The 26895-nt window shown below is 43.0% G+C and overlaps 1 protein-coding gene across 4 annotated transcripts; it reads right to left on the reverse strand.

The window, feature by feature from the left end:
- Window positions 1-695: 695 nt before the first annotated feature.
- Window positions 696-25438, reverse strand: RBL2 (RB transcriptional corepressor like 2). 4 transcript variants are annotated; one of them, XM_086620970.1, is made up of 23 exons: window positions 25244-25438; window positions 23582-23712; window positions 22524-22724; window positions 20791-20855; window positions 16512-16640; window positions 15432-15592; window positions 15262-15326; window positions 14353-14539; window positions 12024-12190; window positions 11249-11358; window positions 10276-10379; window positions 9783-9920; window positions 9115-9279; window positions 8495-8606; window positions 7555-7827; window positions 6774-7048; window positions 6029-6205; window positions 5800-5871; window positions 5303-5420; window positions 3999-4201; window positions 3405-3569; window positions 2426-2615; window positions 696-2074 (listed from the first exon to the last, which is right to left on the reverse strand). In XM_086620970.1, the coding sequence occupies exons 1-22, from the start codon at window positions 25436-25438 to the stop codon at window positions 2445-2447; spliced, it is 3384 nt and encodes a 1127-aa protein (XP_086477096.1). In that variant the 3' UTR covers window positions 696-2074; window positions 2426-2444. The 4 variants fall into 4 exon arrangements, with proteins under 4 accessions (XP_086477096.1, XP_086477095.1, XP_086477097.1 ...); XM_086620969.1 differs by having other exon boundaries at window positions 696-2615; XM_086620971.1 differs by having other exon boundaries at window positions 696-2615; window positions 3405-3572.
- Between the last annotated feature and the right edge of the window lie 1457 nt (window positions 25439-26895).

Raw genomic sequence — 26895 nt, forward strand, 5'->3', positions numbered from 1 at the left:
TAACAAGGCAGGGGAAAGCGGTATGTCTGTAGGTGCTAAAGTACAGCACCTGGCTGCCAGTGGCCAAAACAGTTGTACCAACTTCAGAATTCTTAGAAATTTCCCTGATTTAGTTCAAACATGAGCACGTAGGCTGGTAGGTATGAAAATAATTCCGCTTTCACTGCATTAAAATGTGAGATCTTGTATCAAAAGCTCCTGCACAGCAGCCAGAGCAGCTCCCTTTTGTTCTGGGGTCCTCTTCGGCAGTGTAGGTGCCACTGCCGCCCCCTCCTCCGTGAAGAGGAGCAGCACCAGGAGCCTGTGGCTGCACTCCAGAAAGACTTCCCGGTGTGGACTGTCCTTGGCACGGTCCCTCCGCAGGCTCCGCTCTGCCAAGTTCTGGCAGAGCAGCAGGAGGAAACGCGTTCAGAACAAACATGATGACTAAACCAGGGCAAGAGTAAACCCTTTCCCTTGTTGTGTGACTAATAAGCTTGATTATTATTTTAAAGCATTAATTAATGTTTGACTGATGTTCTTGCAATTTTGACTGATGTTCTTGCAATTGAGTATAGCACGTGCCCTGTGGACCCCAGCAATACGATCAGGTTGATATTTGATTTTGCTCAGTCAAACCTCGTGTTTGAGAGCTGCAGCCTGTTTTCAGCTTGGCACATGAAATGCTTTTTTAACACAGTAACATAAAATTGTGAGTTTATAAATTCTTTATTGAAAAATACACTTGCGATATTTTCATACAAAGTAATGTAAATGGTACAGAGTGACAACTGTCTGACAATTTCATAAATATTTTTACAGAAACATCTACACAATTTCTCGACTTCAGCCTGTTTGTTATGCAGGTAAGAATGAAAAATGCTTTTATGTGACTTTAATTGAATTTACAGTGAAATTAAGTCCTAAATTTTCCCATTACTCAGAGGAGCAGGAATGACTGAAAACATAGAGCTTTTAACTTTTGCTTCCTTATAAAACCAACTAGAATCCGCATGTCCTACACTTTATATGAACAACACTGTCCCCAGTTACATCACTGGAGAGGAGTAAATTGGAATACTGTAATGGTTGTTAGTATGTTTAATGCCTTCCTCCTAAGTCTGGTATTTTGGAATTATTTTAAATGAAAACCACTAGTAAGTCTAATATGCACTGCTTTCTTGTCCTGGTAGTAGGAGAGAGATTTCTCCCAGGCAGCCTGATTTAGTCCATTAAAAAGAACCCAATACCAAACTCCCCCATGTCTTGTCCTTAAAAAAACAAACAAAAAAGCTAAGTATACGTTGTAAGAGATGGACACCACCATCCTTCTACTGAGAAAGCGAGGTGGCCAGTCCCTGACTCTCAAGAAAAGCCATCTGGAGAAACATTGCAAGCATATAAAATTCCTTGAAAAAGCAAACATCCCTGGCTTCCCGCATTCCTTACTGCACAGGCATCAAGTTAAAATGGATTCTTGATGCCATTTGCTGAAGAGGGGAGCTACGGGACATCAATTTGAAAATAAATACAAAAGTCAAATTGCTTCAATGCAGAAAGACATCTCAAGTCAGCCTTTGAAAAAAATATTCACATTTAGAAAGTGCCGTTGCAAATATACAGCAAAACTCATCTGCCTTAAAAACGCTTCCCAGCCCCATCGAAAGTGCCACCTTTGGAACAAGAGTTCACCTTAAAACATTGCACAGCTAAAAAAATGCATAAACAGGATTATCTACCTTTATACAACATGGTGCCCAAACATTAAAGCAAAAGAACGTGGTGGTTTTCAGGGGCACACGGAACATCCTGACTGTGAAAAGGGTCCACTCAGACAGCTTCCTTCAGGGCTAAAAAAGGTTATTCCCATCTTCCCTTTCCAAGCAGAACTGGTCTATGCTAGAATATTGCTTGTAAGTTGTTGTTTTAGTGGAGGTTGTTATTGTAAAAACGCGGAGACTGTTGAAATGCGTTTCTCCTGGTGCAGCGCTCCTACCTCTGATGCACGTCTGACTTTCCAGTGCAAAGATGAAGGCAGTAAAGCACTGGTAAGAACACTGGAAGTGGACTGGTCGGAACAAAGGGATTGAGACACCTGTTGCAAGGTAGGAAGCACAGAAAGCTGCGTTAGGGACACGTTCTCCAAGCAACAAAAAGCTCCCTGGCTGCTTCTGAAGCCAGAGCCTGGAGTCGGATCGCTTGGCTTGTGGTTAGTTTAACCACAGGGTGGGGCGCGGGGTGTGAGGAGCATCCTCCCTGTCTCGGGCATCAAGGGGGACTCTCCTCCGGCCCCTTCCTGACAACTCAAAGGCTCAGCACAGCCTGGCAGGAGATGGGTCACGACCAGGGCTGTGCGGTGGGAAGAGGACAGCCTGGCTCAAGGCCCTTGCAAAGGCCTGGTGAATCCATGGGATGTGCTCAGCAGCCTGGCCGCAGAAAGGAATACCTGTGCTGAAACAGCAGAATCAGTGAGACCCTCGGTCATTTGCTACATCTTGTAGTCGTCTTAACAGCGCGGTGTGATTCTCCTGACAGATGCGCTTAGCTGGTGCTTCAGTACCATCTTCCAAGAGAATGCCTCTCTTCTTTGTTGGAGTTTCTCCAGTTCTAACCATGCTGTTAATTTCCTTTAGCCTCTGGAGAGAGGAGGGGGGGAGGGAAAAGCAGCATTATCTCCCATTATTGCGACTACCAAAATACAACGTGAACTTCTGCTGGTTGCATTGCAGCAGAATTACATTTATTTCTGGAGATCTGTACTGCACAAAGTGCTTCCTGTGACAGACTGACCTTTCTAGTCGCTGTACTGGTCTTTCCATTACAGAGTATGCTGCAGTCTTACTGGGACTCGAGCAAGCTTGTGGTTTCAGCACACGTAGAGCTGAAAGGCCTCCCATCCATAGTTAAAACTGTTACCTTACACCATAGATGCAACAATTCCCATCTAGAAGGAAGATGCTTCTGAAGGAAGATTTCTGCTTCCTTTTTGGTGACCAGAGATCACGGGATTTAGTTATTAGTCACCTGGTAAGTCTTCTCATGTTACAAGCTAGTTGTTGTCCGGGCTTTTCCCTCCCATGGCAGGTAAGAGCACGCAACTGTACTTGGTGTTCTGCTCCTTGAGCAGCCTCCAACCCCGCACCCCAGCTGTTACCTGACAGCAAAGGGCACCACTGCCCTATCTCCTGGGTCTTTCAGGTGTGCCAGCACAAAGAGTAACTCCTGAACGTGTGCAGCAGCCTGGCCACCTGACGCTTTACAGCTTCTTAGATAACTGAATGGGTTTGGCGAGCGTTAGGTGGGAAGGTACATCTTAACCAATGTAAACAGGGAGGTATGTTGTACGATCTTCTCTCATTTCACTGCCAGCAAGAAAAGGCAGCGTTAAGGATTTTTGAAAGTAAACTAAAACCCTTCAGTCTCACCTTAGATGGGCTGCTGCTGAAATAGTAGAATATTTTCTCTCGAGGAGAGAGAGTAGACTCGTTTTTGTGTGGCGAGATGTAGACAGGGTGATTCTGGGAGAGCTGTATCCTGCGAGGGGAGCCAATCCGTACGAACGGGTAGGGTGAGAGCGGAGGAGAGTCCGTCTGCTCAACAGAAAATGGAAATCACTCAGTAATCGGCGTCTGATCGCAGGCGTCACTACAGTCAGGCTTTTGGGAGTTTGTCACCTTAAACACAGTTGAGTGTTTTTTCCCTGATGTCACCGTACATATTTAGAACAGCTGCAAGTGTTGGTGTGTTACTGCACCAGATTAGTATTTTTTTAATTTACTTTTCTAACCCTAAGGCTGGCAGATGACGTTGCTCAGCGCTGTGCATTTCAGACAGGAAACAGCAAGTGGGCATCAAAGGTACTTAATACTTCAGCAGCAGAGTAGGTCCTTGAGGTGAAATTAATGTCATAAAAAAATTAACCCCTTGAATTTGCACACAGTGAGGTCAGCTAAGAGTACTTTACTGTACCAACAGTAAAAAGACCTATGTACTAATGAAAAGCAGAGAATTGAACTTACTGCACTTGATGTATACTTGAGGGCGAATTCTTTAATCTGCTCGATGTAGATGTTGTTGTAGAATTGTATAAGGTCCCCTCGCTCTTCCTCCTCCGTGTCGCTGTTGGCACCCGTCAGCCGGGTGGGGGTTGGGGGAGCGCTGCTAGGGTGGGGGACCGGCAGGGTGCTGCTGGATCGCATCACCGGGCTGGAGTCTCTGCTGGCTGTGAGGGCGAGAGCCACCTCCCTTTAGTCACCTCAACTGTTCAAGGCACTCCCATCCCTTCCCTCCCAGATGTTCGGCTGTGTGCAAAACTGCGTTCCAGATGTTGGAATTGCAGATAGTGACTGAATCTGGTGTCAATGATGCTAATTTTGTTCCTTTAGCAGCTTTCCTTACACAAGAGCAGTATGTTGTGCAAGACCAACCAACTGCTGTGTACGTGTACTCAGAAACACGTCTGATTTCTAACTTCTCACTGGATAAAACTGCAAGTGGCTTTTCTGCATAAGCTGAGTCTCACCACAATGTGAGCTAAAGCTCCATGTTTCAGGCACTTGTGCTGTACTTCTAACAGGAGCTCTTGCTGCCAGCTGGCGCAATTTCAGAGAAGGACGGGCAGTCTTTTTCAGCCAGTAGTAGAAATACTTGGCTGGGCAATACTTCCTGCTGCTTTAATGTAGCAAGTTGCGAAATACATGGAATTCTTTTCTCCCCTCCCTGCCACTTCTTTGTGACAGAAAACATTAATACCTGCAGTTTATACTGTTGTCTATTAAGTATCTTGAAAACTAGTGGTACAATATCACCTTATTTGCCTTCCATTATAAAAGTTAATTCAAGGAAAACGTCAGTTCAAGTATCAAGGAGAGAAGCTTCAGAGATGTCAGACGGGCTAAACAGACGCTGTGGGGGGCTGGTTTGTTCCCATCTCTGAAGACAGCCAGCTACCGCAAAGAAACGGCTGCAGCTTCAGGACTGTTGTAAGGAAGGGAGTTGCTGTGAACACGGCGAGCAGCACCCGCTGCCTTTCGTTCTACTAAGGCTGTTCTCTGGTGAACAGTGAACTCGAGTTGAGGGCAGCCAGCACGGCACGCTCCTGTGTGACGGGTTCAGAACTGTCAAAGTGGGTGTAATGCTAAGCTTGAGTTACAGCAACTCTTAAACGTTATCAATATATTCTTAATTGTGTCCAAGGAAACTTGGACACAAGTTCCTTCCAAAAGAAGGAACTGTTAGGGGTGGAGTGACACAAAATACAACTCTTACTTTATGCACACTGTTTTGGAAACAGAATTCAAAACAAACATCTGGAATCACTCACTTCTTTCTTTGTTTCTCTCTTTACTTCTGTCTGTGGGTGAGTTCTGCTGACTACTGCTGTCACTGCTGCCAGAGCATCGTCGTCGTCTCCTGCCTTTTATCAGGACACTCCGATATACCTGCGGGATAAAGAGGAGCATAACAAAGGATGGATGATTAGACAAGTCAGGAAACAATAGTCTGCATGATGTATCTACTTTTTAGAAACTGCATTGTGGTATCAAATTGCTTCTGACAGGGGAAAATACAGACTCCTCAGAGGAGTATTATCCGGTAGGCACCGCCTCCTTAGGTTCCAAGTAAAGATATTTTCTGGTTTAGGTATAGTTTAGCATAGAAAGCTTTCAGTAGTGCAGAATTTTGGATATGACTGCTGTCTTTTGAGGAGAACGGCTCACAGATTGCATTCATTTAACACTAGGTGTTACCTGAAAAAGCAAACAGAACTAAAGCATTTAATGAACCAGATTACCACCCTTTAATACTGACTGTACTTACGTGACTCTTGGCTTGTGGCTGTGTCCGATAGCAGCGCATAATGTTCTGAAATGATCTGTCTTCCTTAGTAACCTAAGAGTAGATGGACAGAAGAGGTTAATAGTTTTTTCTGTGGGTTGTTTTGTGTGTTGTTTGGTTGGTTTTGTTTGGGGTTTTTTTGAAGAATCATAATCTTTGGAATATGAAGTCTTAAAGAAGTTGTTTGTTTGTTTCTCTTTATTCACCTTACCTTCGCCATTACATAGATGGCACACATCAGCAGCTGATCCAGATGCCTATCCATCATGATTTCAGGGCAGTGCACCAAGGAATACTCAAAACACGTCCAGATCTTTTTCCGCAGCTCATCAGAGATATCGAGTTTGACACAGAGGTCGCGCAGACGAACGCTCGCCAGATGATACACCTGTGGGAATGAAGACTGGGCTCAGGGCCACCGCTGAGCGGCTTTTCTTACCCAGCTAAGGGTAAGGGCGGTTCAGACATGCCCACTCTGTGCAACTGGTGCAAACAATCAGCCAAAAGAACAACGACAAAATTCAACTTTTTTGCTTGCAAGACACAGACATTCCCTGTATGGTACTGATGCTAAGAAAACCCATGGATTATCCTGAGTGCAGGACAGGCACTGCAGAGCCTACAGAAACCACTGTACTGGATAAGCCAGAATGTCTCAAAGGTGAGTTTTCTTCTTTCAGAGAGCCTTAAAGAAAATGGACACCTTTCAGAACCTGCTGGCCAAGAACACAGTCTGCTTCGCAGCTCGTGCTGGCTGTGGGGCCAGTCTGCTCCTTTGCTAGTGAGAAGTTGCCTGCATAAGAAAACTACTCTCCAGGTGTCTCCATGAATAGACAAAGGGTATAGATTAACTTTTGAAAATTTATATTTCCTTATTACTAAGTCCATACTTGAAAAATTACTGAAGACTTGCCAAAATACAATCTCAGCAAAGCACAAATTAGAGTAGAAAGTACCTTTCTAAAGAAGAGTGAAAGTGAGCCCATCTTGCGAGGCCTGCTGGACGTGACAGTGGTAAACTGCTGGGCTTGTCTCTGCTCTCCAGGAGGGATCTGCTGCACGGTTAACTGGCCGGGTAACTGCAGTGTGGCTCCAGTCATCTGAGTGTTCAGGGTACCAGCAAGAGTCTGGGCACTGAGAGGCTGAATGGCACCAGAGACAGCCTGAGGCTGGGTACCCACATTCACCTGGACGGGGAAGAAAGTTATTCCTCCATTTTCATTGGCTATACCTGTAATTTAAGAAAGAGAGAGTCAGAAATAAGAGTGAGGCGTGGTGGTGGGAGGTGTGTGTTTTGTGGTTGCTTGTGTTTTTGTTGAGGTGTTTTTTTTTAAGAATTCAGTAATTCTTTTATTAGTTGCTTATAACTTTAACTATATACTTAGTATATTATATATGAAATTGTTTCATTAAAATACTTTGGACTTTTTATCATAAGGAGACAAGAAGATAATGAACTTGAGCTAAGTTTTTAATCCTAATGCAACTTTCATCCCATGCTAGTTCAGGAAGGAAAGTGGAGTGAAATAACAAAGTTTTGTAGAATAGATGGTGGCAGTCAGAACACCGTTGTGCTGTACATGTTCTGCTCACCTATTCACACAATTGTTCCCAATTATGAATCCTTAAACATACTTTTTTCTGCACTGGCGTGCTGTGTGCCCCTTTCCCCCTTATGGTGCACTATTACTCTGACAGGAACAAGCCTGAATACTTCCACAGTAGCTTTTCTCTCACCTTGTACTGGGATGGTAACGGTTTGCCCGTTATTGGCCGTCACGGTGGCAGTTGCCACTGTGACCAGCGTCTGGCCGGGCACCGGCGTCACTGACATGGCTTCGGGGCTGACGTTCTGCACTGGCACGGTGCTCACCACGGGCTGCTGGGACACGCGGACTGCGGTGCCGCTGTCAGAGGCGTTATCGTTATCGACAAACAGTCTTCTCCTCGTGGGGTTGGCTGTGGGAGAACTGTACCTGTCGTACAGGGTCGTGGGAGAGGATGAAAGGCCTGTGGATGAAACAAGTCACACACACGTAATTTAACTCGTGTTGTATTACCCCTTATTGTACAAATACATGACAGAAATGTACTGACAGCCAAAATATGTCATGCAGAAATCTTCAGGAAGCATCTTTAAAAGTTCTTTATGTCTACATTTGTGGCTTACAGGTTGCTTTTAGAGATGACAACCTCAAATAATGCTGTGTTTAATACTTTTCTAACCTAATGTATTACGTTTTTATTTTTCCAGGAAAAAAGTTTGAGACTTCACCTAACTCAATACATAGTGGAGCTTCTATTCTGGTACAACAATAAAACAAACTGCTCCTGCTTAGAACACAAGTCGCGTGTGTATAAATATTATTTAATGTAATATATACTATTTAACATTTTATATATATAAAAATATATATATGTATACATATATTGATGCTGTTCATACACACAACCTCCTAAAAAACCCTCTATCAAACCAGTGTTCTGTTCACACTGAAGTAACAACCGCAGGCATCTGCCCCAACTGTGCGAGGTGCAACAGGAATACCATTTACACGTCTGCAATTAATTGCACATTGACATTAAAGCACCCTCCGTGCTGTACAGCACTTAGCCTATGGCTTTAATTTTTAAAGCTAAGGAGTGCAAGTATGTTTTGTGCTTGAAAAAGTCTCACCTTTTCCTAGTCCTCCAGCTTCAGTGCGAACCTCATTTATCCGTCTTGGCGTCAGTGGTGAACCTACGACACTGTTCCCAGCAGATCTCTCAAAATACTGAGGTGGCATTACCTAAAACAGGTATTAGAGTGTCTGTGTCACAGATGGACTACGGAACAAAAGCTGCTGCACTGCAAATTTTGAACAGCAAAGCTGTATGGAAACAATAAGAACTGAAAAACTTAAACTCTGTAGTGATTGTACTACTCGATACTGTACTCGTAACAATCTTTCTGTGACTACAACTACAAGTCTGTACTGTCTTCAACATTTCTTCTTGCCTAGGACTCAAGGGTGAGTGACTGGTCCAAACCGTCCTGCGTGTCCACTTTGTTCATTATTCTGCTACACTAGGCAAATCCTGGGTGAAAGTCATCTCAGCTGCACGTCCCCGGTTCGGATGTCACTGTTGAGATGTTCATGGACAGAGCAGAGCACGCTACAGTCTCTGTTTTCTTTGTGCTTGTCGGGTGAAGCTGAAATTGGGACATGCACAGCCTCTCCTTCAGGGTGTAACCTCCACTCTCTACCCTCTTATCTGATTAGGAAAACTATGAAAAATACAAGAAGAAGTGCTCACCTCTTCACAACTAGGAACTCTGTTTTCATTATCTCTGATTCTGTCCCACAGTATGGACTCCTGTTTCCATGCCATGCTTTCCAAGATCTGTTCTTCAATGTGATTGAGGTGTTTTACTACTTCCCGACAAAGGCCATCCTCTGCTCTAATGAAAACCTCAATGACCTGTAAGGCAGATAATTATCAGCAACATAATGTACTCATTCCATATATTTCTTCTTACAGAAAGATCTGATTCCTGATTTTCAAGGAAAAGGAGACTGTAAGCAATATTAAGGCTGCATTACTATGGCTCAATCCTATGTTGTCTTTGCGGTTTTATCAGAAGACAGATCTTGTACCTTTCTCAACAAACCAAACTTGTGAAGCTCTGTTGCAGCACAGCTGCAACAGCAGCTCAGGATAAAACAATAATCCATTAGTTACGACACAGATACTTGGATACTGCTCCTGTGTTGAACTGCTAGCAGTACTTTGACTTTTACACGCCCAAGACACACCCCAGAATGACAGTCACTTGGGTAATATTTTTTCAGCACAAAAAGGGGCAAAGCTGAAAATGAAGGGTTAATGTGCAAGTTAACATGGAGGTAAGGAGATTACTGCTTAACAGCAGTCAGCAGAGTACTCATGGCTTGATCAACATTCCTAGCTGTCAAACACCTTACCTTATAGAAATGATAAACTGGAATGTCAAATATGTCAGTGATGAGCGGGAAGTTTCCAGGTGGCTTATATGTGAAGGTAACGATCTCCAGGCAACAGGCCAGCAGGGATCTGTGAAACACGTCTTGCTCCAGTACTGCCTGCAAGGGAGTCGCAAATCTTGGTGCGTAATTTACAGCGTCACTGTAGAACAATGAAACGCTTCCTGTTCTGCCTCAACAGCACCATTACTAAGCTTATAAAAATTAGAGATGCTATTTTGTAAGAGCCAAAACAGAACCCAAAACGACCCATCTTTACTCGTTAAAAATTTCACCTGTGTTTGCACACACAAATGATTTCTCGTACACTTTTTCTTCCACCCAGGTGTACTTACGGGCCACCTTTCAGAGACTGACCCTCATGTTAAACAGCTGCCTGTTCTGCTCTACAACTGGCCTCGTTTTTGTAGATCCCACTTCAAAAATAAGGTACAATTTGATGAGTTTTCCTTACAGATAAGTCAGCGTCTCCCAGTCTCCTCCTCTCTTGCTCAATGACTGACTCCAAGACCTTGTAGTACAGCACCTCAGCACGACGAAAATGCTTACTAGCAACATCTGCAGGAATTTTAAATAGAAACAGTATTCTAAAATGCCATAAAAGAATTATATTCATCTTAAGCTACAGAGATACAACAATTTAGTAGTCTGTGAGGATTTCTGCACTGCCATACTTTCAGGACTAAAACAGTTAAGGTCAACTCAGGAATCCCTCTCCTGTGCTGCACTAAATTGAGAACGCAGAGCAGAAAACCTTACTACTGAAGTCAGATTTTGATGAAAACACTGTATGGAACAATACAGATACATATTTCAAGTTCAGGAAATACGTTGCAATGTGTGCCTGTATGGATCCAACCTGCACTGTGCAACAGCAAACCCTGAAGCAGCTGTGCTGACAAGAACATACGGCCCTGTTAAGAAACAGGGTGGTCAAGAGCATCTTTGTTTTCAGCCTGTCCTCATGCACTTCACAAATCACAACTCTGCAGATAGTGCTTTGTGGCTATACTGGCAGGATTTTATGGTCTGTGCTAACCTATCCTTCTGTGTAAGCTGAAACTGCTGTGAGGCTTTTAAAGACTACAGTTAGTCAGATTTTTCATTCCTGTCACAGAATCCATGCCATAGCTATTGTTCTTGTATTTGAGAGAAAAACTGGTTCCCTGAACGGTGCTTTTTGTTTCACTTCTGTAGCACTGGAAGTATCATCAAATACCAGTGATTTCAGCTAGGGCTGATTGATTACAAAATTGTGTGCAGGGTTGAAATTTGCCATGCCCTAAGAATACAGGATAAGGCAAAAGTAATAGAAAAGACACTTGTGCTAAAGTAGAACCTGGAATTAAAGCTGTAAGTTAATTACGAGAGATCGATGTGTTTACAGGCATTTTAATTCTTATCTGTGTAAGTAAAACGTTTCCCACCTTTGGAAAAATTACTGAATTCTCCTTCAGACTGCATGCTCTGGCAGTATACTTCAAACATTTCTTTTACTCGGTTTGCAATAGATTGAGAAGGGTCTCTGGAACATGCCCTGAAAATAAAAATAAAACATTTTCAACATACTATTCCTACTAAGACAAAAACAAAAATAAAAAATCTACAACTATCTTTATAATATGATGAAAGCAGACACTGTAAATACCTTGCACAGCAATACAGACACACCCGCCTGTGCCTCACGGTGTGTGTTGCGAACTGTGCACTGCACGTTATTGTTAATATTGTGTACATTGTCGTAAATATGCACATCTTTTCATGATCAGGGATAAATATTTAAACAGCGTTTTCCATGGGATACAAAAATGGTTTTAAAATACATTGTACCTGAAGCAACAGTTCATCTACACGGAGAGTAAGTTTTACTTGGCATCTCCTACAGTATGGAGCGATTTGCTACGCAGTGAGATTTGCTAAGTAGGAAGAAGAAACGTCCTGAAAATGTTGTATTTGCTGTTAGAGAAGCTCAGCCCTGTTGGGGTTTAAACGCTGTATGTTCTCACAACCATCAGCCTCTTAAGCACAAATGTGTCGAAATGAAGAGAACAAAGGCTTCTGGAATTTAAATCTGGGTCCTGTTTTACTCCAGAACCTTTCAAGACTCATTCACATTTTAAATTCCACTGTTCACCATTAACATTTGCTATTAAAACTATTTTAAAAATAACAATTATTTGGTTACCTAAAGGTCAAACTTACCTGAATACTTGCTCCAGATTTTCACTGGGGGCATTCTTCAGTCCTGCCAGCATCGTATGGAGGCGGCTCAAACTGTACGTTGCTATGGAAACGGGTGTCACATATGGGTTGCTCTCTTTAATATACTTGCGGCCAGTAAGCGGGGTTGAAATCCTAAGTGATTTGGACTGAAGAGACAAAAAATAAACATGTCGCTGTACACTATGATAAAACTCAGATCAGATACGGGTCATAACCGAGAAGTGTCCGTCTCTAGAATTCTCATCCTGAGTTGTGATACATGCCTGGAAAAAACAGTTAGGAACCACACAGCCCAAACTAGTTCCTGACTCAGCCAACAGCCAGCAACGCAAGAGTTCTCTGTGCCACCTGATGTTCGTGTCGAGCAGCACTGGATAAACATACAGACAAAGAGGAGGTGACCTCACAATGAATGCCGATACCGGCAGTGACGTGTCAAACAACTAGGTCAGTCTCAAAAATCCCAAAACATCCCGGCAGTCCCTTCTTAAGATCCCTTGAGTACTACAGGTAGCTGCAGCTTGTGAGGAAAGTGTGCTGAGCCAGGGTTTCCTTTCAGCATGTTTAACTCCTCACATGAAAAGTCCTCCTGAATCTAACAATTAGCATTTTATAGAATCATAGAATCACAGAATGGTTTGGGTTGGAAGGGACCTTAAAGATCATCTAGTTCCAACCCCCCTGCCATGGGCAGAGATATCCTCCACTACACCAGGTTGCCCAAAGCCTCATCCAACCTGGCCTTGAACACTTCCAGGGATGGGGCATCCACAACTTCTCTGGGCAACCTGTTCCAGTGCCTCACCACCCTGAGTGAAAAATTTCTTCCTTATATCTAATCGAAATCTCCCCTCTTTCAGTTTGAATCCATTGCCCCTTGTCCTATCAATTTTAATTCATTTTCATCAGATCAAGTCATCACATCAAAATACTATCACATCAAGGATGTTCCTTCTATTAGCGTACAGCAAAACCAACACATCTTCTAATTACCTAATTGCACAATTAACCAAGAAAGGTTTTCCTTATTTTAATCAATACATGACATTTTGCAGTCTTTTCACCATGACATCAGGCCCCCACCACTCCTCCCACGTTCCCCCCCGCACTCTAGGAGTGTTCCTGTTCTGCCTCCACACCCCTGCAGGACACAGGGCTCCCCCCACGCTCCCCAGAGCACCACCTACAGGTGTCCTACAGGCCACATCGCTTCACCACAACACAAACCTACCAGAGTCATGCCCCCAGAGCTATGCCAGCAACATTCAGTGGCTGATTGTTTCTTTAAATGGATCAGAAGCAAAGGAATAACTATTTGCACCACCTTTGCAGATAAGGTTGTTTTGATCTTCTCCCTCCGGAACGCCAAAAGCCATCAACCGGCTCTCTGGAACAGACCACGTCACTGTTTCGGTGACCTAGACTGTTTTATCCTTTTGCTCTCTGTGATCTGATTGTGCTAATACAGCTTATATCCTTCTTTATTTGCCTGCCTTCTACCCTTCCTCCTTGAAGATCTCTTTTCCATCTTCAGGAACTCTTTGATATCCTATATCATGCATACATGCCTGTATCCAAAGCCTGTGCCTGTTTTCAAAAGCTACTCCAGTCATCCCAAAGCCCTGATATTTGTAGGTCTTTAGTTTATTGTTCTGAAACACGTAGTGCTCTTTATCCTCTCAAAGACCACATTCTGTGCTATTTTACTAGTCACACATAAAGATGTATCTATGGATCATGCTTTTAGGCAAGCAAGGTGAAAACTATTCCCTAGTGATCTAACTAAAAGTGTACACTGACGCGGTACTAACACCTGGAGCACATCTGTTAAGCAGAGACAAAAAGATTGCACAGAGCAAAACGCTGAGCAGCTCTGCGTGTGTGAGCAGCTCTGCACACGGGACAGGGCATGAGGGAAGGGGAGGTCGGACAGACGGCTCCGGAGGGCCCCGACAGCTGCAGGACAAGTCAGCACCTGCCAAACCACCACGGAGAACTGCCCGCTCTGCTGTGCTTGAAAATCTCCACCTAAAGATTTACCTAAAGACCTCTCTTTAGGTAACCACCTAAATATTCTCTACACTGGATTTAATCACAGAAAACCTGAACGCATGGAGAAATTCTGTCCAAACCCCCCAAAGTGAACGCTGTATCTAATCAATTACAAAATCTAATCAGCTGTGCTGTGTATGCTCCCTGATCACCTTGAACAATAGAGATGACAATTTTCAGTAGATGCTTCTCTTCACCAGCCATAACTCAACTCATTCTCCATGTAAAACAGCCACACAGACCATGTCACACTCACCCTGTCGAAGTGCTGCTGCAAATTATGCTTCACTTGTACTCTCTCAGCTGTTTCCACTCCTGCAGTTGTACTTAAGCACCTTGTGAGAGTTCCAATTTCTTCGTCTGCATCCTCCCCGAGAAATATTCGCTCATCCAGATTTCCTACTGACAAAACATACTCCTCGTAGGCCTTGTTGATGGCTTTGCTACGGCAGAAAGAAAAGCACAGACTCAAAACCCCCTTCATTCAGACAGTGCTTTGTTCACCTGCTGACTGAATGAACACAGTTCTGGCCTGCTGCAAGTCTACCTCAGAACTTCTTTTAACCCCAACTTAAGCGTTGGAGTTCCTTTAAAATCTACATCTCTTAAATGTGACAGTGGCAAGGACATTATTTTTCCATTTAGTACAGCTGTGGGAGGAACATAATAAAATGCTGAGAACTCGTATTTGGCTGGAAACTCCTCAAGAACTTACACAGCATCATGTCATCATAACCCTCGCTTACCATTTTCATAACATTTAAAAGAAAATAAGTCCTACTCATAAGAATCTCTAGGTTTATAAAGAAAAAAATATCACCAAACCCAGTTTTTCCATCCCACTTCCCACTCACTCAATGTGCTCCCACATCATCTTCACACTAATGCTTTGAGTTATACACAAAAAACCCTCGAGGAAAAATAGAAAAATAAGAACAAAAGCTGACGCCAAGTCACACCATCCTGACGAATCGTTCCACTTTCAGCTGTGCCTCGGACCGCACCACCTCGAGGAAAAGGCACTGAAACGCCACGTAATGTACAAACGGTAATGAACACGCAAGTCAACTGCCCAGCGCTGCTGATACTGGGGCAACGCAAGGGCAACTGTGCTCCAGCTGGGAGGGATAATCAGCAAAACCAAACCGCAAACACAGCGACTCACAAGCTATCTCCGAAGTTCCCAGGATCGAGAAATCCAGTCAGATTTTCGTCTTTTCCTTTCAAAAGCTGTAAGACAGTTAAGAACAAAGAGTGGACATTTCAGTTCTTAAAAAGGTTCTGAAGACAATCAGTAAGGAGAAATTTTTCCATGCTGCCAATTTATCGACCAACCTTTTTGTCAAAAAGTTTCCGAATATATGGCTTCCAAAAATGTTCCTTTATGCCTTTTGCTTCCAAAACTAACCCATAATGTAAGGAACACAGCTTTTCAATGATGCAGGGAGGATCAGATGATACTTTGTAATCCTTACTATGAAAGTCTTCAGGTAGACCTAGAATTAAGAATACTACATTATTTAATTTTGCAAATCCACATCCTGTCTTCTTATTAAAGTTAAATCCTATGCTGTGTAATCTTGGTAGCATGAAATTAAAATGGTAAACTAATTAGTTCCCTTGAAAGAATCATCAATTATAGAATCCCCACTCAATTTGGTAACATTATCAAGTCAATTTTGAGTTAGAGATTTTACAAAATTAGGTATTAAGTGATAAAAATATTGGTTTTAATAGAAAATCGATCAAACACCTGTGAACTACAATATTTAGTCAAATAAATTTGAGATAACGGTCCCAGTTCACATTCGAACCACTACAAAGTAAAGGTGAATACTGTCCAGCACTGAAAACGAAGTGTAACTCTGGAAAGAATGACATCAGAAATTCAGTGGAAACTTCTCACCACTCATTTATTAAATATTTCTGGTTTTCAAGTCAACCTACATTTCCACTCTCTTCAGAAAGAGAACAGCAGCAACCCAGAAATGAGAGAGAAACAATCAAGTTGCTACTCTCATGTTTGAACACCGGCTCTTTCCAAACTGCTGCCTCATGGGAACACTCCAGTCTGAGCACGTCCAGTAACGACTGCGTCATTATGCACTCTTTCATTGCTGACATTAAAAGGTTATTAATTGAAATTTTTACTTTGGAGCTTCCTTCAATAGTATTATTTCCATAGTAAATTAAATTCTTGACTTACTATATTATTGACAAAATTCAGTAGTCTGTTATTACATACTACATTAATAGAGATCTAACTGTGTAGTCAGATACAGAAAATAGTAATTCCCACATATTTCAAATCAGTATTATTCAATTTATTCTCTGCCACATAGGCTCTTATTAATTTCAGTAGCCTTAGAAGTTCTTGGAGGCTTTGGATAAAGATGACAGTTTTTTTCAACACACCTTTAAAATTAGGATTCAGAAGTTCCTTACGGTTAGGACACTGGAGAGCATTTCCATACACCAGATCCAAAGCACATAACAACAGATGGTAGGAATTGACCAAGTCATCACTGATCATAGGAAAATTACCTTCAATATTAGAAAGACATAAGAGATTAATTAAAATTTGCATAGATTTAACATTCTTTTAACAAAGAAACTGTTGAGATTTGTATTACAATCAATAACAGTCTCGGAAATAAGAGACTTTGGTGACTATAAATATCCAGATAGAAATGCAGGTAGTAAAACAGACACACACTTAATAAAATACAGCAAATATAATAGTAAAATATGTTTTCAAGAACAGCAGCAATTGTGCAGGAACTCAAATTGCGCTGTTTTGAAAACAAACCTTACCAAAACGTTGATAAATGTGACATTGCAGACTCCCTCCTTCTCGGTAATCTGATTAATCAGTCCATAAATATCTTGAAGCAGCACGAACAGCACAAAGCAAACCGCCTCAAGGGAGGCAAATTTGTTACCATAACTCGGGCAACACAAGTTCTGTCCTTCAACAGACTCTACTCCACCTGCCTGAAGCACAATCTGGTTCTTGAGGCACACAAGGGGGAAGAACGGGTTCCAGACGAGTCCTTCATTTTCCCCAATTTTGCGTTGCTGGGAAGTGTTGTAAAGAACTTCTTAACTTCTGCTAGGATAAGGCCAAGTGCTCAAATGTCCCAGAAAAAGCAAGTGCTCCCCTCCTTCAACTCCCCCTCCTTCTCCAGAATGAATCTCTATTCTTCAGAATAGAGTCCAAACCCAAAGTCAGGAGATGATTTTTCTTCACCAGTCTCTTTTCCCTATAAAAATTCTGTTGGGGGCATGCTCATTACAAGCTGTAATAAATTTATTTCTATTGTGCTTTACAAAAGAGTTAAAACGTATATCTCTGATCTGATTTACAATGTAGCTTTATTTCATATATCTCTAAAGTATTTTTTATTCCCTTTCTGTAGAGAAGAATCCTTAACCACTCCACTCTTTTATCACCTTCCACAAAGATTATGTTCAGACTCTTCACTGAACTCGTTTAGGTTTATGACACTCCTTCAGAGGAAATGGCCATAGCTAAAAACAGTCTTGTGACATAAACTCCATCATTAATTAGTACCATAAATCACAATTCCATTAATTTACATGCACAGCATGATGATTTTCTATCACTCAACACTAGTAACTCTTCAACTCTTTTTTTTTTTTTTTCCAGGTAAGCTCCAAAGCAGCCAGCTGAGCCCACTATAAGAACAGCTTTAACTCCTTGAAGAGATCTGTCATATAGTAACAAACTCCGAACACATCAGACTGTATATATGATTAAAGAATTTTTCTAAATTACGTTGTTACTTTTCCACCAGTAACATACCAGTTTGTTCAAACTTATATTCAATTTTCTGATTCCATGTTTGTTAAAAGAAAAAGAATTTCAATACAGACAAATGGAACTATTTAAAATAATAAAGCCTGCTTTAAACTTATATTAACGGTACTCATTTATCAGTTATTTCCAAACCATTAAAAGTTCACAGCAAAGCAATGAAAGTCCTAAATACAATAGCAAAATGCTAATCAATAAAAAGAAGTAGCTCTCGTAACATAAGTTCACTTTCATAACTATGAAGTCCAACATGGCAATCGCTACTGTCAGCACAGTCAAAAATAAATCTAATTTTACAGCACCACACACATGATTTGTCACTGACATTTCAAACAATAGCTTGCCACTCCCTTTCACGACCTAGCACCAAATATGAAAACACAATTATCTCAGTGCAGAAGAGATTTTTTTTTCATTTCCATTTTAAAGCAAAGAAAAAGTCAAGGCAGAGAGTTTAAAGCCGAATTCTTACAAACAGTGCACAAGGACTGCAGTCTGGCACAGCAGAGCCACCATCCTGCTTTGCAGCGCGCTCCGGAGGTATGACCAACATCTGCACTCTGGGCATTTGTGAAACTGAACGTCTCTGGAATCAGAGACAAGCCTCAACTTGCCACCGACGGGTGGCTGCCACCATAAGGATCACTGCCAACCCTCGGAACCGCCAACAAAACTTAACAGGGATATTTAATGCTTTAAATGGTCAACGTTTAGTTTACATTTTTGTGCTGCCATATTTTAACAAATTCACCACTTGTGACTACTTTTACAGTTTATAATTACCGTAAATTTTCTTTTTTCTTGTGAAGCTGAATAGGCTACATTATCAGCATGGCGTTCTCTAATTTGTATGTTGGAAACTGCTCGCCAATTAACACGTGGTTAATTGATGATGTAGTTAATTAGGAACAGGGAGACTCATAAAGTCCCTTTGAACCTTGTCAACTGTCCAATCTATGCACAGAAGCGGGGTTTTTATAAAAGGGAAAAGAAAATACTATGATTTTTCAGACTGACCTACGTACTCTCTCAGTTGCCTAAGTGCTAGAGAAGTACAGTCCTGACTGGGAATACAGCACAGTACGACCTCTCCTCTGCACCCAGTGGAACTGAACAGACACTTCATACTACTTGAGAGCTATTCTGGACTGAAAAACAAAAAAAGATTAAAATCGCACTGTGTTTCAGGGCTGCAAGCAACATACTTGTTTAGGAAAGATTTATCTTCCCCAATTAAGTGGAATTTGCAGCCTATTGGAAAAAGGCATCTTCTACACCAGGCACAGTGTTCAGGACACTTCGTGCAATACCACGCCCTTCCTGAGCTTTGCACGAGGACATGAAGGTCCAGTGATGCTGCCAGGAACTTTCCAAAAGGGAGCACGGTACAGTGCAGAAAGAAAGGCTCATCTGCACTGAACAAAACCAGTGCCAGGTAATTCAATGTTGTGACAGCCTACTCTGTCCCATCCTCAAAACAGCCAATTAAGGAAACCACAGCACACTGCAGGAATCTGAACACTGATTTACCTTTAAATTGGAAAAAAACAACCCACCGCACACCTCAAAACCAAAACAAAATTCCTTTTTCCCTTTCCTTGTAGAAATTACACGATTAGTTTTCTTCTACTAGTAGTTATCTTATGAAAACTTATTTAAAAATCTCTGGAAATTATCAATGGACTTAAATTTACAAAGATGTTATTTCAGTGAGGAATATCAACCTTCTCTTTTATTCTCCTCAAAACACTGCCTTACTTATACAGAATTCCCACTGTGTCAGTGAACACTCATCCAAGCAGTACCTGGATAAAGCCCTGGCTATGCAGCAACTCTTTAAGGTGCAGGTTTGATGAAGAAAGACTATAGACTATATGTTGGATGACTCAACAATTTAAGCCTAAAATAAGGATTTAATCCTGTTCCCTCCCACGGATTTTTCCCCATCAGTCACTATCAAGAAAAACCCCTGAAATCCTCTGCTATTCTTCCTAGCTTCAAGGCTGCTCTTACGATAAAGGTGATCCATACATTGCAATACATTGTCTGTTCACTGCGTTATTTCTACAGAAGCGTGTTCACAGAGGATGCCCTTGCATGTTCCAAAGGAAACACAACATGTTCCAAAGCCTTCAAGACAGTCAGCCATCGGTATATGTACTGCTATGTCACGCAGTACATATCACCCTTGTATATATAGTAGTACATAACGCAGGAGAAAATCACCCTTGGAAGACAGGCACATGCAGACCCCCTGGGTAATGCATACAGTTATTTGGTACAGTTGCTGAGTGCTTATTTTTGAAAAAGGTAGGGAGGCACATAGGCTACCAAAAGAATTAGAATGCCATCTGTGATACTAGTGTGAAAGTATTCACATCTAGAGTTTTATGATAAATTTTTACTAGGTTGTAGGAAAAAATTCATTAAATATTTTCGTGTTGCTGGAAACTTAGGAGGAATTTAAATAGTCTTTGTTCCTAGTAAACACACATATATTACCTAATTGCAACACCACCTACATATGAATTCATCACTAAAATTCTAAGCTACTTTTTTTCCCTTGGAATTACAGCAGAAGTCTACTCAATACTGGAAACTTTGTAAAAACGTTCCGCATAAAAGCTACCAAACTATTTGGAAATACAGTAGTGCATCTGAGAAGTGTGGTAAAATACACAGCTGGGGAAAGGAAGACAGAATACATTCTTTCAGGCTCTTCTACAGGAAGCCCCTTCTCCAAAGGCATTTCCGAATTCAGAAATTCCTGCACCTATTCAATGTTTAAAGACTGATATACGATAATGACTAACAAAACCAGGTTTTCCATATTTAATCCCTTTTCTAATCTCTTACCTTTTGCATGAACAAACAGCACCCAACAAAACTGGAAAACTTCAGTCACGGTACATGGTTGTCGCCTTTTGGGGAAAAACACAGCAAAAAGGCACCCAATAAGCTCAATGAATTAAGGCTGGCAGAACATCATACCACATTCCTTCACTCTCAAAGCTTAAACCCTTCCCACAAAAACCTCACTACAGGTAGTAAAGCAAGCCACACACTGGTGTAGCGCAGACGCAAGCGGAACCTCAGTCTCAGTCTGCACGTAATGACTCAAACGCGACTACAGCAGATTCCATCAGAAGCAGGCCAAGACTCGAGCCAAAAATTGCTCTAAATTTAATGCTAAACACGGATAGCTAAATGTTTTCTTTATGGCAAAACTGTGACCTTAGTTCCAAAGAACAGGTAAGTAAGTATCTGAATTTAAAATCTACAGAATATGTTATTTCTGCTTTTCATACAACAAATGGTACATGTAGTCATCGAAATAGTTGGAGAGCAAAAGCTGAGATTCCTTCTCCGTAAGCATTCTGAGCAACACAAGCACGGATAACTGTTCTCAGAGGTTACACTGTGTTGACACCAACACACTCAGTACGGGCAAGACTTTCACAACTGTGTGGTCACAAGAGCGTCACCCGTGTACTAATGTAAAGCACTTTCTATAGTACAGGGAATTTCGAAACGTGTTAGATGTTTATCAGAACTAAGCTCCTCTGCTGGTCTGTGTTTAAATTGCTTTCAAATAAAATATAACTCATTCATGAGGCCCCTTCTTAAACAAAAAATTCTGCAGCTATTGAGGATTTGTTATATCTTAATACTGGCACGTGTACCATACTGGATGGTTTTCCTAAATATCCTTCCTACTTCCACATTTCTGGCTAGTAAGTTCAGTTTGTGTTCTTGGTCACATAAAAACCTTGACAAAGGTAACCAATCCATCCAATTTTTTTGATTCTCCCCCTCTAAAAAAAAAATAAAAATCAGAAACCATGCTTAAGTATTTACTGGATGGATTTAAAAACAAACAAATAATAAAAAAACCCAACTGTCCCCTAGCATCGATTTTTGTAACTCCACAGCATCATTCCTTGTTTCCACACAACGTATCACTGGAAGTGCTAGGTCATGGATCGCAGCTCATCCTCAGGATAGAACAAAGCAGCAAAGAAGGTGGCACAGAGAAATGTAAGCCATGCTAATGCTGGCATGAGCAGACAAAAATCTTGTTAAATCAGAACCACCAGAAAAGAAGGCCAGCACTTAATTTTTGCAGCACTCCTAATACGAACAGTAACAAAGAAATAAAGCTTCTGCTATAAAGTAAAACATCCAGAAAATCTGCAGCTATGACAAAAACAATGGGAATTACCAGGCAGTGAAACAGGCTGAGTTGCTCTATGAACTATTGGGCTATACTGATCGTACAACGATCAAATTCTTCCAGTCTTCCTCATTTTAAAAATACTAACGTTTCTCTTCTTTACAGGCTGATTTTAATCTCTCCCCTTTCTCCCACCCCCCGAATCACAGAAACTTAACAGCTTTGGGATTTCTTGCACCATGTCAGATTCGAAACTGTAAAAAAGATTCAAAAATTGCTGCGAGCAATAACGGACTGATCAACTCTGACATTATAAAGAACTACTACGAAAACACCATCAAAAATACAACTAAAACAACTGAGCAACTTCACTGTATTTTTGTACCAGTAATCTCTGGAAATTGCAGAAACATACCTCTGTTTTCTCCCTCTCTGTTGACGAGGTTGATCTTCTTGAGGGTATCTGAAAACGTCCTGGAAAATGGGCTCATATTTCTTAAAAATGACTGCAGAAACTGTAAAGTTTCTCTCTAATCTCTCGGTTCGTTCTCTGAATTGGGAAGGTAGATTTGCCATGTCTTCCCACTTTTTCATCTTGTTAAAAAACTCGATCAAGCTGAAAATACCAAACAGGTTAGATCTGGAAGGGTTTTTTTTTTGCAGAAATACACTGTATGTTTTCAACAAAAGTGTAATTTCTACTTCCCAAACTACTGATAAAATGGTGTGGCATTGCAAACACGACAACGTACTCAGAGCCAGTCTTTCACCCATAAACGAGGATGAGCTCAGACAATTGGAAAATATTTTTATATCCTCGGTTGATGATCATGGTAACTATATATTCACAGTTCTTGGCTTTTCCTCACAAAGAGACGATGAGCTCCAACGGTCAGATTATTCCATAATCAAATTTCCCTCATTTTTCTGAATAATTTATTAACTTACAACAAACAGATTCTGAGTTCTATAATGTGAAGAACATTCTACCAAGTATGAAAAAAACCTAAGCTTCAGTAAATTTCACTTCATAAGTTTGGCTTTCATTTATTTATCCACATTCAATTCTCTAAATTTGTGATTTGGAAAAAAAAAAAGGTTTTAAAGGAACAGCTTTGTATTGTTTAAATCAATAGCAATGCTTCAACAGTAAAGAAGAGGAGAAAAAGTGCGTAAGAACTTTTTTTTTTTTTGCCAATCTACTAAATTGTTACAAAACAATCAGATTGGTAATAAATAACGTCAATTCTTTCAGGAAGTTTTTCTTCATTGCTTTATGGACACAAACATTTGATACAAACTTGTTTATGAGATTCTGACATCACTTTAGTTTCATAAAGCATGAATACATGAAAACTGAAGCCTTCTAACAAAATAAAGATGTTTAGCCTTTATACTCAATTCCTATATTTCACAAGCTGATAAGTAGCCTTTGAAACTTTGTGTTTAAAAACTACCAAAAAAAAAAGTTACCTTTGTTCTGAACAGCGCAAAATTCTGGTTAAAGATACATAATTTCCCTCAGCTGTCCCTTTGCTCACAGTTGGAACTGCTTTTCTGCAAGCCACATACAAGGCACATGCCAGCCAATGCAGGTCATTTCCCTGTGGATTCAAACAGCAGGCACTTACAAGACTTCACCGAAAAGGAAAACGTACTTTTCAGCTATGCACCCAGCATCAGGAAAAAGGATAAAACTGCACCCTAAACAAATTAAGTTCAACCCAAGTTGATCAGTTGTTTTGAAGTTCTGTTGAGCCGCTCTGTGTTTTCACCTACAAGAAAAACAGATGCTAAACACTGAACTATGTCAAAACTAATATTATGTAGTTACCTTTATAAATTCCACATTTCTCCCAAAGTTTAACAATATATTTTGTGTTGCTCTTCTCCTACAATACCATTTTGTTAAAAACCAAAACATTAGCCTTAGTGTTAAAAAAAACAAACATAAAAGCTACAGTTCCTTCCTATCAGAACATTCTTCTGCCTCGAACAGAAAAACATAGTTTCCATTTTTCTCTGTATTACACAACAGAACAATTACTCAATCTGGTACCTAAAGACAGTAATTGCAAGGAAAACCTTTCAATTCTTATTCTCCCTCTTCGATTAAAGAAAAAAAGTTTTAATAGGAGGGCAGTAAGAAAAGGAGTACAGAATGCGATGCTGTAGGTTTCTCGGGTCCCAGCGAGGACAGACCTTGGGGGAAAAGGCAGGTTTTCTTTCTGACGGTTAGGAGCAGCGTGTGACAGAGGCGCTTTCAGACCAGCACACTCCCTTCCTCCGGCAGACGCGCGCAGCTCCGGGCGCCGCAGGACTGACCGCCTTCCACCCGTGCGAAGCCGCCTTTGCGCTGCACCGGGAGCTGCACGGTTGCGGAAAGGGAAGCCCTAAGGAAGGGCGAATACCTCTGAACGGACACGATGCATCACAAGCGCCACCTTTGCTTTTAAAAACCCATCCGGGAAAAGGCATCTCCCAAAGCAAGCGGGTGCGTCACTTCGTGTGACCGTTTTGAAGAACGATGTTACAAACCCTGCGCGCTTTTAACCACTCGCCAAGTTCTGTGCCACCCTCAGGCAAACCCCAACCTGTGGTAACTGCGCTGGAAACATCTGCTCGGGCAACTTGTGAACGGCAACAGCCACCGAGAAACGCCCACCGGGACAGCGACATGACGCTCGCCAGCCGAACGGCTGAAAGCGGAAAGGCTGCAGCGACGGGGCCGCGTTTATTTTTAACGCCTTTTCACCGCTGCGACTCAGGATTGTGATTTTTTTCCCAATTTCAGTAGCCGGAAGGGGGGCGGGAGGGCCCACGGTAGCCCCGCGGCCGCCATCGCGGCGCGGAGCCGGGCGGGGGCGGAACGTCCCTCGGCGGCGCTTCCCGCGGCTGAGGCGCGACCCCCGGGCGGGCCGAAGGCCGACGGGCCGCGCTGCGCGGGCGGGACGTGCCCCCACTCGGCTGCGCTACCGCCCGGCGGTGTGAGGGAGCGGCCGCCGCGCATCAAGGGCCGTCCCCTTCCCTCCCCCCGCTTAACCCTCTCCCTCCCGCCGGGCCGCCAGTCCGGGGGCCGTCGCCTCAGCGGAGCGGCTCCCCCTCACCCGCCGCCTCAGCCGCGCCGCCCCTCACCTCCAGGGTGTAGTTGCGCTTCATGCTCTGGTAGCTCAGCCAGGCCTCGGAGCGGGCGCGCTCGTCCATGTTGAGGCTGCTGCAGAGCTCCTCGTAGCGCTGACGGGTGTCCCCCTCCTCGGCCGGCGGGGAGGGGGCGGCGGGGGGGCCGCCCCCGGGCCCCGGCTCGGCCTCGTCCTCCTCCCCGCCCGGCATCCCGCCGCCCCGGCGCTAGGGGGCAGCGCGCGCGGCCCGCACTGCGCCTGCGCCGCGCCCCGCCGGCTGGCGACGCGCGTTCGAATCCAAACAGCCCCGCGCCGGGCTCCACCCCCGCCGCCGCGCCGCGGCCGCTCATTGGCTGGGGCGGCCCGCGCTCGGCCCGTCCGCGGCCGCGCTGCGCGCAGGCGCACCACGCCCGGGACGATGCGAGACTCTGCTCCCGGCGTGCACCGCGGCGGCTGCCCCGGCCCCGCGTCCCAGAGGGCGTGCGGGGCAGCGGGAATGGCGGGCGGGCCGGGGCGGGAGAGGAGGGTGTTCCCGGGGACCGGGCCTGTTCCTTGCCCTGCCGTTAGGCCGTGCCTCTGCGGCAGGGAGCGCCGCAGCGGCCTCACGCGTAACGGGGGAGTCACCGACCCTGCGCCAGGATTCGACATTTCGTGAGCGACACGGGAGCGTTACGGTTATCGTGACGGTTATCATGACAGGCGTAAGTAAAGAGACAAGTTCTGTTAGAGGCAACTGTGCGGAGCGTTTATACAACCAATGACATCGGGTTTTATACTGTTGTGAAGGAAAATAAAATTTCAAAGCGAGGCCACAAAATAACAAAGATTCACTTTTGATCTGAATCTTTTAAGTTAAAACGTCTAAATTGCTGTCCCAGTGACTCAATCAGGTGATTTCAGTTTTTCCAACAGCAGCACATCGGGGAGAGAGACAGCAACAAAGGCCCTACCGAGACGAGAGGGGACTCCCAAAAATAAGCCTTAAGGAAAGGTCAGTCCTAGAGCAGGTGCATGTGAATTAAGAGATCAGTAAAACCGGCTGCACTTTATTAAACAAGGAGATTTATTGACTGTGCCTGTTCACTTTTGTACTACTAGCATTTCAAAGCTAACAACAATGAAAGCTTCAGAGAAAAAAAAAAAAGAAAAGATGATCTGGCTAACCTGAGATGTTTTCCAGGACATGAGTATGCACTTCTAGGCAGCAGCGAGAGCACCAGATGGCAGCAGAAAGCCCAAGCTGGTGCTGGAAGATGATGATGGCAGCAAAGTCCTTCTATACCTGCAGTCCCCTGGCCTGCCAGCACAACCTGGGGGTCTTGCCCATTTCACTGTAACATTAAAAACTAACAGTTAGGCTGTATCTAATGTCTTACATGTTTCTTTTTGACATGGAGGAGCCGTGAATTTTGCCGTGAGGCAGCAGCTGCTTCGAGGTACACAGGGCATTGAGGGATGCTCTCTGCCAGCCACGAGTCTGTACACTGTACTGTAGGGCTTTTCTGTTAAACCAGATTTACAGGATTCACTAAAGCGGACAGCTGCAATTACTTATTACAGTATTTTACTTTCTACTGAGAAACATGAATCTACTCTTTCAAAATCCTTTGGATAAAAAAAAAAGAAACAAACCCCCACAGTATTAAAAGATCAACATGCCTAGGTTGA

This window comes from Tauraco erythrolophus, chromosome 15, assembly GCF_009769465.1.
Source record: "Tauraco erythrolophus isolate bTauEry1 chromosome 15, bTauEry1.pri, whole genome shotgun sequence".
Classification (NCBI taxonomy): domain Eukaryota; kingdom Metazoa; phylum Chordata; class Aves; order Musophagiformes; family Musophagidae; genus Tauraco; species Tauraco erythrolophus.

Bases quoted from the DNA above. Each gene is read 5' to 3' on its own strand.
- RBL2 (XM_086620971.1), bottom strand. From the start codon at position 25,438: ATGCCGGGCGGGGAGGAGGACGAGGCCGAGCCGGGGCCCGGGGGCGGC. The intron at 7,049-7,554 runs GTGAGAGAAAAG...CTTAAATTACAG, and splicing joins CGTTACCATCCCAGTACAAG to GTATAGCCAATGAAAATGGA. The intron at 2,616-3,404 runs GTGAGACTGAAG...TCCTCTCTCCAG, and splicing joins TCAGCAGCAGCCCATCTAAG to AGGCTAAAGGAAATTAACAG.